This window comes from Mesoplodon mirus (genome assembly GCF_964341445.2).
Source record: "Mesoplodon mirus genome assembly, chromosome: 14".
Lineage (NCBI taxonomy): Eukaryota > Metazoa > Chordata > Mammalia > Artiodactyla > Ziphiidae > Mesoplodon > Mesoplodon mirus.
This window is the reverse complement of record NC_138990.1, coordinates 44,205,706-44,218,419: the sequence shown is the minus strand read 5'-3', so window position 1 is coordinate 44,218,419 and position 12,714 is coordinate 44,205,706. Positions and strand designations below refer to the sequence as shown.

Sequence of the window (12,714 nt, the reverse complement as noted above, 5' to 3'; positions counted from 1 at the left end):
GCCTTTGAGGTCTGAAGGACCCACCCCAATTCCCAGCATCTTGAGCGGTAGACTTCCACCCAGGCAGACCGTGAAAGTCTAAAGCCCTATCTAGTGCCACACTGGCTGCCTGAGAGTCACGAGGGAAGCTTGTTGAATCTCCAGATCCCCAAGCTTGGGGACAGAACTGGGATTATATATTTTTATTTATATTTATTTATTTATTTATTTTGCGGTACGCGGGCCTCTCACTGTTGTGGCCTCTCCCGCTGTGGAGCACAGGCTCCGGACGCGCAGGCTCAGCGGCCATGGCTCACAGGCCCAGCCGCTCCGCGGCATGTGGGATTTTCCCGGACCGGGGCACGAATCCGTGTCCCCTGCGTCGGCAGGCGGACTCTCAACCACTGCGCCACCAGGGAAGCCCTATATATTTTTAATAAGTGCTTCAGGCAATTCTGAAGCACAGCCAGGTTTGGGAACTAGGTAATCTTTAGACAAACGAGTTTGTCTGGAGATCACTCCGGGCTTGTGAGTACCCTCTTGGCAATACTTGGAGTCTCATTCAGACCTTGCAAGAGAGCCAGAATACTAGGGTGAAGGGATATTTTTGAAAGACCCTGTTTCCCGGGTCTCCTTTACTCTGAGGATGGGCCAAAGCCATGAATTCAGCATCCTTTGGTGGTTCCCCAAACAGGACCATGGTTCGTGGTCTTCATGGAGGAATGGCCAACCAAGGGTGCCATATTCCTGGGCTCCAGAGCGGTCATTAAGCAGTAGCTACTTGGCACTCTCACTAGTGCTTGGCCAAAACAGGTCCCCTCCCCCAGTCCCAACCCCTATGTCCTGCCCACAGGCGGCCCCACCTGGACAGCCAGCACCAAGCGGATGAGGTCTACCACCACCTCCTCGTTGGCCAGCTCAATGCTGATGAGCGCCAGCAGGCCGTAGAGTGCCTCGTAGTGCTCCTGTATGTTCGTTTCCTCCTTGCAGCTCAGGTAGATGTGTCTGTAGAGCTGCTGCGAGTGCTGGAGATAGGGACGAGGGTGGAGCCAAGGCCACGGCGGGCAGGGTGGGGACAGGAGGGGCAAGGAGAATGCGGAGAGCAGTCTGAAGGGGGCGGCACAGCTGTGTGTACCCCACCTCCGCCCTCAGGGACAGGATGCCTTTAAAGCAGACCCCAGTGGAATCGGGCAGCGCAGGAGTATGTGCTTAGGGAAGGTGGGTCCAGTGAAACCAGCAACAAAAGCTGCTGCCCAAATCCAGTTTTAGAACATGGTCAAGGGATGCTCCTCACTCTGGCTCGGTGGTGAGTATGACCTGGGGGCTTGATCCCCTAGAGGGGTCGGCTGGTCATCCTGACTAAGCATAGTCAAAGAGGAGGAAGTGGGTTCTAGGGGCATGGCCAGTGGCGACTTGGGGGTTGGAAGACTGGGGTCCGCAGGGCCTGACCCACCCGGGGTTCACTGTGTCTTGAGGTCACGCTTGCTAACCTTCTTCATGAAGATGGTGTCCTGCCGGGAGCACTTGTCCACTTTCAGCTTCAGGACAGAGATGTCACTGAGGGTACTGGGAGGGGACGTGAGGGGCCACCTCAGTCAGCCCTTGTGTGAGGCCAGCAGAGCTCACATGGTACCACTGGGCTCTATCCCAGTGTTGTTATTGTACCAATGCCACCCTGTGTCCTCCCGCCCTGGTTCTTAGCCTGGTCTCCACTTTCTCCCAAGTTCTCAAGCTCCTGTCTCTTTTTTCTTAAATGCTGATCCAGATTATCCTCTTCCTCCCTTTCTTTCCTCCCTTTCAGCTGCCCAGTCTCAGCTGATAACCCTGCATCCCCTTCTTTCCTCCCCACCTGAGAGCTCCCTTGGGTACCTGCTCTTTACCTCCCAAATCTCCCTCCCTTGCTCCACCAGGCACAAATGCCCTTTCAGTCTCTCCTTCCCTTGTAGGATCCCAGGGTCCATGTCCGTGATTAGCTCCCTGGGGGGGTCCCACTGAAGATCTGAATTGTCTTCCCACCTGAGTGTGAGGTCCTAATGGGAGTCTCCTCCCCCATCACACACCAAATAGAGGGAGACCCCAAGTTCACCTGATGGTGGAGAACTTGTGACGGTTGCCATGACGATCAATGAAACTGATGAGAATCTCTAGAACGAAGAGACGGATCTCTGCATCCTCCATGAGGGCGGTGGAGAGAAGGCGGTCAAGGAAGTTGCTGGGCAGAGCTGACATCATGTTGTTGCACTGGAAGCCGGTGGATACCTGCAAGGGAGCCCAGGATCATGTGCTTAGGAACGCCGGCCCTCCTGGCAGCAGTGAGGAGACGGAGGGGCAGTCAGCAGAATCTGGGTCTGAAGCATCCATCCTCTCTAAACACCTCCCAGCCCAGTTTCCCCGTCCTCCACCTTAGGCAGCTTTTGGGAACCCTCCAACATCTACCTAGGCAACCCGCCCAGCTCAGCTTAGCTAAGTGGATGGGGACAGTATGCAGGGACATTAAGTTACTAAAAGCAAGCAAAGGATGAGCACTAGAAGAGAGCAAAAGCCAGGGAGCCTCTGAACCTAATGTTTCAGCCCATTAGGGCACAAATGGTGAACATTCACCACGAACACGCTTCATTAGGAGCACGAACAGTCACAAAGAAGGAGACACAGTGGAAGAACTTACAGCTGGGCTGAGGAATTAGAACCCACGGACATGGCAACAGCCAAGAGCACACAAGCGTTTGCTTACGTCTCTTCTAGCATGGCCATAATGAGGGTCTTCTGATTAAAGCCAGCAGGCGTACAGAGACATCTCAGCCATGATGGTGTCAAAGTAGTTAAAAGCAGCAAAACAGATTTACTGTTAAGTCCATATTGCAAAACAATGCTTTTGATGATTCAGCAGGCCCTTGAGGCTCTGGTAAAGCCTGGTGGCATCAGTAGTAAACATCAATGTTCACTAAAGGGGGATGTATTTGAGTGTGCCCCAAACTGTCACCTTGGTAAGATGCAGGGTACAAATTAATGACGGTAAACTCAGCAAAGAAATGGCTGGAGTACATAGACAAAGGAGGTACCAGATGTGGGCAGTGTCAGCACAAAAAGCCTTTATAAAAATAGCGTGACATGAAAGGTGTGGGCTGGAGAGAGGCGAGGGAGGGCGTGACCGGGAGTGAGGGGGCTATGCAGAGCGGCATGGTTAGAACAGAGACGGGCTGAGGGGTCACATGGAGGGTCTATGGAGGGAAAGGGGACTGAGGACCTTCTAATTTCAGTCTGAGAAGTTTGAAATCTGGATGCACATCAATTAGAAACTGAGATTTACTCCTTAACAAGGAGCAACACGTGAAGAACAACATTTCTGGAAAATTCTTCTTGGTTGTATTTATGATAGGTGAGGAGGGAGGGAGCAGCTATGAGAATAATCTAGTTCTGAGATGTCCAGAGTTTAGGCCAGGGTTGTGCCTTGGGGAGCTTGTTACAAATACAGATTCCGGGACCTCACTCAGACTAATGGCTCAAAATCTCTAGGGAATCTATATGTTAAACAAGTTGGTCATAGGAACAGCATTTGAGAACAATAAATCTAGCCTCCAGTGATGGCTGCAAAGAAGGAAAGAAGACAAATGTAAAAATATTGGTAAAGGGGGGAATTCCCTGGTGGTCCAGTGGTTAGGGCTCGGCGCTTTCACTGCCGGGGCCTGGGTTCGATCCCTGGTCGGGGAACTAAGATCCTGCAAGCCGCGTGGCATGGCCAAAAATATTTTTTAAAAAAGTAAAAAATTAAGTTACATAAAATAATTATGGTTATTATTTTTTTTAATGGATAAAGGGAAAGATAGTGGCTGGGAGACTGAGGTGGGCCTAAGTACCAAGGGAGAAACAGGTGGAAGGGACCTGGGGAGATACTTGGAGGGAAAAAGGGCAGGAATCAATAGATTCCATCTCAATACAGAGATAATGTTTGAGTGACAAGGCCATCAGTAGCTGAGAAGGTACCTTTGTGAAAGTTAGAAACAGGCATCCTGCCTGCTCCGGAAGACCCAGCCCTGTGGGTACCCAGCCTGGCTAGTGAGTGGAACACAGGTTGGATTTCAGCCCCCTACTCACCCCTTTGGCTGGGCATGTTTGTGCAGTGTGCAACCTGCACAACTGTATGTAGTAGCCTTGTCTTGGTTCCTTGGAAGGCGCTGCCTCCTACAGAGGCAGAGCAGGAATGGGGACAGGAGAGGCTCACCTGAAGGAGGGATTTCAGCAGCATAATCTGGGTCAGCCGGTTCCTGTTCTCCCTATAGACCAGAGACACAGATGATCACCAAGATGGTGATACAGGCAAAGACCCCACACTTGCCTGCCCAGTTCTCTCTCCTGATTAGATTCTCCATGAGGCTTATCTTGTTGGGTTACCCAGGACAGTGACTTCCAGACCAGGGAACTAATGGCTCCCCCCAAGGTGGGAGGTTGTTATTGGTGGGACAGCCTGAGGAACTGTAGGATCCAAAGGCCCACTAAAGGCTGCTGAGGGATTTGAGAGTAGAATGAGAGAAGACAAGTAAGGATAGAACCAGGAAAGTTGAGGTGGAGAAGGGAGAGAGCCCAAAAACGTGGGACGGGGAGTCAGGTGGAATTTAGGCTGGGAGAGGAAGGGGGAGGAAGGCATGGTAGACTCACCCGGTCCTCCCCATCTCCATGGCGTGATGCAGGGAAGGCAGTGGAACCTTGCTCATGATGAAGAGGATCACCTCGGAGCGCTGGTAAGTAGGCAACGTGCTGGCGAAGGAGCCTTCAGGAAAAAGACAGAAGAGAGGGTTTGAGGCCGGCAGCTGCTGGAGTCTCCGCTCAAACTTTCAGCTGAACAAACTACGGTGAAGAGTGCGGGCTGCTTCTCTAGGGAGACGATTAAGATCCAGAGGGAGACACCTAATGACGGCAGAGGACTCTCCCAGGCTCCCGTTCCTTCACTTGTTATTCCGGAGGCTGCGGTTAAGGTCTCCAGGATGGAGAAGCTCCAGTGGCGCTAGGACCAGGAGGCTCTGAAAGTGATGAGCCCTTACATGCACGTGGTGGCTTTATGGGTCTCCCCTTCCACATCCACGTGCATATCCATGGCCTCTCCCTGTCCTCTTTCCTTCCTTTTCTCTTTCTTTCTCCCACCTCCCCTCCAATCGCTCAAACGTGGAAGCATCAGGCGGGCCTAATGGGGACTGGGGAGCGGGAAGAGTTCGCCTGTCTTAGCCTCTGATCTGAACTCCAGGCTGAGAAACCCAGGGAGATGGTGCTGTGATCTAACTCGGGCCTGGCCCAGGCCACTCTGTGAGCTGTGTGCTCCATGGGTTGACTCCACTTCCCCCAGTGTCCGTGAACAACACGATTTAAGTTGTTACACTGCCCTGGACTAACATCCTCGCGGGAGGGGCCCCGCCTTCCCGCCCGCCTGCCTGCCCCTCCCTCCGCGGTTCCGGCCCCGGGCCCCGCCCCCTCCCCGGCCCCACCTATGGTCTTGATGACCGCCTCCTGGAACATGCGCTCTTCGTGCTCCTTGATGATCTTGGTGCCAAGGCTGATGGCCCCATCGTAGCTCCCGGTCAAAGCGTAGTCGATGCTGAGCCGCAGCTGCCTCAGCAGAGTGTTGAACATCTCCAGCACCGTGGGCCCTGAGCGCAGCGGGGTGGGAGACCTGAAATCCGGGGCTGGCACTCCTCGCTTATTCTCCCCTGCCCTGCATTATCGGGCAAGCCCAGGCCCCCTTCCAGCCAGGGGCTTCCTCTGCCCACTACCTTCCCCGGCTGATTTCTCCTCCTGAGGAAAGCCGGCTCTGACACCTCCCTATCGTGCCTTGCCCTCTTCTGGAAGGGGAGGCAGCCTACGGTTAAGGGCAGTTCCTTGTCCTTCGGGGGTCCCCAGGCTCCACTCCACTCGGGATCCCCCTTACCCACAGATCCCGTGGCGGCGATGACAGCAGCTTCCGACAGGACCTCCACGATGCCCGCCCGCACCGTGGCCGCGCTGCGGCTGTTGGCATCCAGGTGGCTCAGGAGCTGCTGGATAACCAGGTGGGAGTGCTGCGGCTGGGGGGGAGGGAGAGGTGCTGGTCCCCAGATAGCAGCCCCCATATGGCCTCTGAGCCAGGGCAGCCCTCGACGAGGACCCAAAGCTGGGTGGACAAAAGGGAGGTCCCAAGGCTAGCAGGCACTAGAGGTGGCACCCGGATACTCCAGTTCCTTTTCCTGAGCCCCTCCCCCTCCTCAGTCCAACAAGGAGCTGAGTCAAATCCCAATGAAGCCCTGGATTTCCACACTTTTCCTGGGCCCCTTCACTTCAAATGGGTCAAAAGTCAATTTTAAGATACTGTCTTCCTTTTCAGTTTCCCCAGATCCCAGGTCTTATTAGGGCCACAAGAGGCCAGGTGGTTTAGTCCAGTGGTGCTCAAAGTGTGGCCTGTGGTCTGGTGCCAGTTCAAGATCTGTCTGATGCCCATTTACATTGAGCTAAGTATGGAAATTGAGAGTAAGTGTTGAGTAAGCAATTTGACAGAAGCCATGGCAGCCAATTATGGTCTGTGGGCTTGTATTTTGCATGAGGTTGTCGTTTGTTTCTTCTAGCAATTCTTTTTGTGTTTTATAAAGTATGGGTCTGTGACATATTAGACATTAAACTAGTCCTTCTCCACGACTAGGTTAAGCAGCGCCGGTTTAGACAACTAGGGGCTTAGGAGAAATCACAAAGGACAGCTGGTTTTCTCCAGGCGTGCACCGTTCCGCTCCCAGAGGCGCCACCTTGGCCAGGACAGGCTGGACCAGGGGAGCCGCCGTACCTGAATTGAGTACATGATGATTTTAAAGCAACGGATGGCGAACACCTTGGGTTCCCAAAGAGAATGGTTATCCAGATGGCTGTGAGGGAGAAAATATGGAGAGTAACTGTGAAACGCAAGTGATGATAGGAGGGAGAAGCTTGGTGGGAGAAAGTCACCCCCCGAGAGACCCAGCCCCTCTCGAAGCTCCCAGGTAAGTAGCAAGGGCTTTCAGATGTAGGTGAGAGAGGGAAGCACGAGAAGTCAACGAACAGGGTTCCGTAGCTGTGGGCTCAGGAATGAAGCCGGGCGCCTTCCTCCTGCCAACTCCTCTCCCCAAAACTGTGCTCGGTCACCATGTGGTAGCTTTTTTTTTTTTTTTTGCGGTACACGGGCCTCTCACTATTGTGGCCTCTCCCGTTGCAGAGCACAGGCTCCGGATGCTCAGGCTCAGCGGCCACGGCTCATGGGCCCAGCCGCTCTGCGACATGTGGGATCTTCCCGGACCGGGGCACGAACCCGTGTCCCCTGCATCGGCAGGCGGACCCTCAACCACTGTGCCACCAGGGAAGCCCACCATGTGGTAGCTTTTGATGCCACAGTGCGGGGAACATGGGCACAGAGAAGGGACTCACTTGGCCGAAGCACCACAACTATAACACCTCCTTCCCTCCTCCCGAGTCAGCAAGGAGGTGCCGGACCTGAAACTGTTCAAAGCTGAAGGCGGGCGGGTGGGGAAGGGGAACACTCACACGAGAACAGGCTTGATGGCGTTTTTGATGTTGCCAAAGGCAGCCCGGCCCAGCAGTTCCCGAAGGCACCTCTCAGCCAGCTCTGCAGGGTTCTCCTTCTCCTTCTCTGGTGCTTGGAGGGGGGAGGGGGACCGGCTGTGGAAACACACAGCCCATGGGTGAGGGATGGAATGTACAGCTGGGCGTCGCTTTCTGCAGGCCTTCTGTGCTTCCCTCATGCAAATGGTCCCAGTAGGACAAGCAGGAATTTGACGTGGGCTGCACTAGGTCACAGGGGAGGTGTTGAGGCTGTCAGAAGTTAAATGGGGGTAAGGAAGCCCACAGTGGAGGAAGGTTGTGGGGGGAGGGATAAAGTTCTTTTTCTGGGCATCCTAGGGATAGGCCTGATGTGCCTCTGTGGGGAGGATAGATGCCCTGAGCACCATGGCCTGGGGAGGCGCAGACCACGAGTGTCTCCATGCCCCCAAGGCTTTGGAAGGAACGAGAGATGAGATAAGAAGAGAGGGAGGCCGACAGAGTTGGAGAAAGCAGAAGAAAAGGGGAGAGAGGAAGGAGGGAAAAAAGCGGGAGGGAGAAAGGAAAGGCACGTGGGTTGGCTTAGTTAGGTGTGACTCAGTGGTACCCACCCACCTCCACCTGACACCACCAGGGAGCTTGTCAGTGAAATGCTATTCCAGGAACAACCACCAGAGGGCACACTAAATTTCCCAACCGGCTCTAGCAGCGCAGGCTCAACTGACAGAAAGTGGGGAACCCAGGATATCTTCAGTCGGCGTCATGCCGAGCCAACGTGGACAGCACCATGAAACTTTCCCTCCATCCCACTTCACAGAGGGGAAGAGTGAGGGGCAGGGACAGGATGAATCCATGTCTGGGGGTCCCCAGATTAAAACACAGTATCTGTAACTCGTGTCAAGTGGCTGCTGGCTGGTCAAGTGGGCATTTTTAAGGGACTGGAGCAGCACTAGGAAGTGAGAGAGAAGAAAGGTCCTCCTCAGCAACTGGAACCATGAAAGGCATTTAAAAACCTCCTTGGCCTGCTGCTTCTAGAAAGACCAAGGGAACCCGACTCTTGGTTCTTTGTGTTTAGCACACACTTACCCCAGAGAGCCCAGCACCATTACTGTTTTTCCTTCAGGAATGTAGACCTTAAGGGGTACAGCAGGCTGGTAGAAGGCCAGAGCCAAGGCTCCTAGGGAAGCAGCTTTGGACTCACTGCAGAACAAGCCACAAAAGCCAAGAGCCCTGACTTTGGGGCTGGGTTTTACCAACCAACCCAGCTGTGTGGTTGCCAAGTGCCCTGGGAGGGCTGCAGGGCCGCGTGCAAGCTCCTCCCTCGCCTGCTCACCTCTCTGCCTCCTCCACGTGTTGCAGATTGAAAAGCAGGGATGGGACGATCTTGTCCATGTGCTGTGGGTCCCAGATATTGGCCTGCAGTTCATCATTCACGGTCTTCCTCACCACCCCTTGTAGACCTTTGATACCTGACATTCGGATTCTGTAAGGAAAAGGGAGACATGGGGCCATGACGTCTCCAAGCCCTGACAAGTCCAGCTTCTGTGACAAGGAGAGGAGCACAGCGAGGGGATTAGGGAGGCACTCGTCCCTCAAAAGGCAGAACAGAGCCCACCTTCTACTCTTCATGTGACTTGGCCTCCTGGCTGGCCGCCTTCTTGTGCTGGTGGATGTGAGCAAGGAGGCCACGTCTTCTGGCTTGTCTTGGAGATTCCCAGACTGCCCTTGCCCCGTACCACCTGGGCTTCATCCCTAGGGTGCCCAGTTTCTCCAGGCTCCTTAGTACCCAGCTGGGTTTTCTCTAGCTTGAGCCCAAGATATAAGAGCTCAAAGTGCTGCCAAGAACAGACGAGGCAGAAACCAGGGCTGTGAGCAACTTACAGGGGGAGGGGATCTGCAGGGGGAGGGGATCTGGAGGGAGAGGCACAGAGCTGTCAGGCTCTCAGGCACAGAGAGGTCTTGGCTGGGACTAAGCTGGCTGAGAAAGCAGAGGGGAAATGAGTAACAGCACAGAGGGGACCCCTTTTGCATATTCCCAGTTCCCACTCTGCTGACTCAGGGATCAGCACAGCCCTGCAGGAGGGGGCCCTCTTTACTGGCCATTTATTTCAACCTGAAGTTCCTTTTTTTTTTTTTTTGCGGTACGCGGGCCTCTCACCATTGTGGCCTCTCCGCTTGCGGAGCACAGGCTACGGACATGCAGGCTCAGCGGCCATGGCTCACGGGCCTAGCCGCTCCGCGGCACGTGGGATCTTCCCAGACCGGGGCATGAACCCGCGTCCCCTGCATCGGCAGGCGGACTCTCAACCACTGCGCCACCAGGGAAGCCCCTGAAGTTCCTCTTTTTTAACCAAACCTTTTTTTTTCCTGATTATAACATAATACATGCTAATTATAGAAAAGTGTAAAGAAGATTTCCCCTGCCATCGCCGCTCAAAGATAATTATCATTGGCATTTTGGTGTCTTTCCTTCCTTCTGTGTATAATATATAACAGAATCAAGAACCTGCTGCATATGTAATTTGTATTGTTTTTTTTCACCTATAGCATTCTATCACAAGCATTTTCCTACATCGTTAACTCACAAACATGTTGAATGGTTATTTGATACACTGTTATAACAACTTTCTGAACTAGTCGCCTATTGGTCATTTAAGTTGTTTCTAAATTTGCTTCTGTAATAATGCTACAATGGACATCGCTGTACAAAGTACTTTACTACATTCCAAATCATTGCCATGAGCAGAATTACTGAATCGAAAGGTAAGGAATGAAAGGCTCCCAGTTTTGCCAGATTCCTCTCCCACGCCCACTGCGCAAGCTGCAGGAGAATACCATCCTCACTGTGCCTGCCTCAGCACTAGGGATCTCATTTTAAACATCTGCTCTAATTTTGTGGCTCAGAAAAATCCTCATATCTTGTAGTGATTTCAGTTTGTATCCTTCTGATGATTATTGGAGTTGAGCAGTTTTTCTAAATATTTAGTTGCCATTTGTCATTTCAGCTTCAGTTTTAAGCGCTGTTACCACGGCACTACCCTGAGCTTTATGCGGAGACCATAACTGGGTGGTGAGAGATGCCTAATGCACCAACATCCCCTGGCCCAGGACCATTAGGGCTGCTGGCAATGGACAAGGATTCCCTGGGCAAACACTTAGCTACTCTAATCCTGAGCCAAGTCAGCACCCTGAGCTGAGGCTGTCCAGACTTGAGAACGAAGTAACTGTAATACAATTCTGCTAACTATTCCTGGCTCCAGGTTAAAGGTGCTCCCTAGTGCACTACAGAAATAAATCCCAGACATGCTGGACTCATGTCCCACCCAAGAGAGCCTGGCTGGCAGGAAACCAGGCCCAGGGGATGGAAAATTTTCTACCCAGGGCTTCCTTATGTGTGACTGAATTAATTTTTCTTCACTCTTTCAATCTCCCCAGAATCCCTTCCATATAGGTACACATTTCATTCCATGATGCCCAGAGCTGCCTGATCAGGCCTGGGGGAGAAGCAGCCTCTCACTGTTCCTTATAATGGGCTCAGTGGAGGCCTGCCCACGTGCAAGGGACTGGGAAGTCTCTGAACCCAAGGGGACTACACACACACACACACACACAAACACAAACACACACCTATTCGTGAGACCCAAGGGTGGTTCTTGGAAAGGAGCTCTGGGCTCTGCAAAGGCTGCGAAGGACCATGGGGAGAGCTCAGGGAGGAGGGGTGCAGGGAGGTTATGGATGGGAGACAAGACAAAGGGAGAAACTCCTCTCACCCCGGCAGCCTTGCTTCCATGGGTGGCAGGTGCCAGGCTGTGGGTGCTGATGGCACCGCCCGGTTGCCAGAAGCAAATCTCAGCGCCCTTCTCCTGACCTTCAGTCGCTCCCCACACCATCAGGACACGGTGCGACCGTGTCTGCTTCTGTGCCTCCTCCCCTCCTACTGTGGAGTGTGTGTGTGCGGTTGTATGTGTATGAGTGCGTGATTTGTGTGAGTGTGGTTATGTGTGTGTGTCCGTGTATGTGATTGTGTGTGTGTGCAGTTCCGCAGGCCATTGTATGTGTGTGCACAGGTGGTTGTGTATACAGTTGTGTGATTGTGTGTGTGTGTGTGTAGAGCGGCCTGAGGAGTGTCCCCTCCCCTCCTGGAGCCTGGCTCTACCTGCGGTCAGCACCTGTTACAGCCACACCTGGCCACAGTCCCCCCCCGCCATCACCTGCTTCTGGACACACCCCACCTGCTCCAGCCCCTCCTGCCTCTTCACTGGAGCGAGGTAGCTGCTGAGGGAACCAGCGCTGGGGAGACGGGGGCTCCTTCCTCCCGTGACCCCCACTGGCCCCACTGAGGCGCTGCAGCAGCACAGCCCCAGGGAGCCCCTGGCTGGTCCAAGACAGGCGAGACTGGGGAGCAGGGACACTGACGTCAGTCACACAGGGTCCTGCCCTGGAGCCGTCTCACAGCTTGGAAGCTTTGGGAACAGGCAGCCTGGGGGATGGAGGTGTTCACGTCCTGTTTCTCCAACCCAGACCAGCAGCCGTGGTGAGGAAGCTGTAATTTAGGGGCACACAGGGCTCCCGGGCCGTGCCATCGCGTATCACGTGCACTCGGGCCCGCTGCGATGCAGGAAGAAGCCAGGGGCTGAGTTCTGGAACAAACCCATGGAGACCCGGTCTCCCGTGGGCATGTTGGCCACCCAGCCTCAGCCCCCAGCCCCTTCCTTCTCCGACTCCTGCAGCTTTGCCTGGTAAGGACAGCTCAGCCCCTTTCCCTCCTTCCTCCTCCTTTTCCTGCGTTTCATTATGCCTCCCCAGGTTGATAAGCACTCTTTGTAGGCAGTGGTTTACTTCTCATCCTTTATCTATCGGTATCAGCATATATTTGTGTGAATTTCTTTGTGATTTCATTGAGGGGTTTAATTTCTATGGCGATGAATGTATTTCTGTAAGTTAAGTATTTTTGTGAGTGTTAGTATGTGTGTGTAAAACTGTGTTCTATAATTCAAGATGTTTATCTGAAAAGCATCCATTCCTTCATTCACTTACTCAGCAAGTATGTCTTGAGTGCCTGCTGCTCTCCAGGCACTGTCTTAGCACTTGGGATGCGTCAGAGAACAAAACAATGACTCCTGTCCTCACAGAGCTTACATTCTAGTGGGGAGAGACAGACAATGAATGAGAAACATATGTAAATTATGAAAC

At 53.4% G+C, this 12,714-nt stretch overlaps 1 protein-coding gene across 3 annotated transcripts in view; it reads right to left on the bottom strand.

The window, feature by feature from the left end:
• Positions 1–12,714, bottom strand: part of EFR3B (EFR3 homolog B) — a 90,426-nt gene that overhangs the window by 15,133 nt on the left and 62,579 nt on the right. For 2 of the 3 annotated variants that reach the window (XM_082642944.1, XM_082642943.1), the window contains 10 exons: positions 8,855–9,004; positions 7,507–7,641; positions 6,776–6,854; positions 5,894–6,029; positions 5,454–5,615; positions 4,633–4,744; positions 4,199–4,250; positions 2,066–2,238; positions 1,470–1,545; positions 843–1,004 (listed from right to left, as the gene is read on the bottom strand). In XM_082642944.1, coding sequence (XP_082499070.1) covers positions 843–1,004; positions 1,470–1,545; positions 2,066–2,238; positions 4,199–4,250; positions 4,633–4,744; positions 5,454–5,615; positions 5,894–6,029; positions 6,776–6,854; positions 7,507–7,641; positions 8,855–9,004 — 1,237 coding nt within the window. The remainder of the gene's footprint in view (positions 1–842; positions 1,005–1,469; positions 1,546–2,065; positions 2,239–4,198; positions 4,251–4,632; positions 4,745–5,453; positions 5,616–5,893; positions 6,030–6,775; positions 6,855–7,506; positions 7,642–8,854; positions 9,005–12,714) is intronic. The other variant, XM_082642945.1, reaches the window with a different exon arrangement.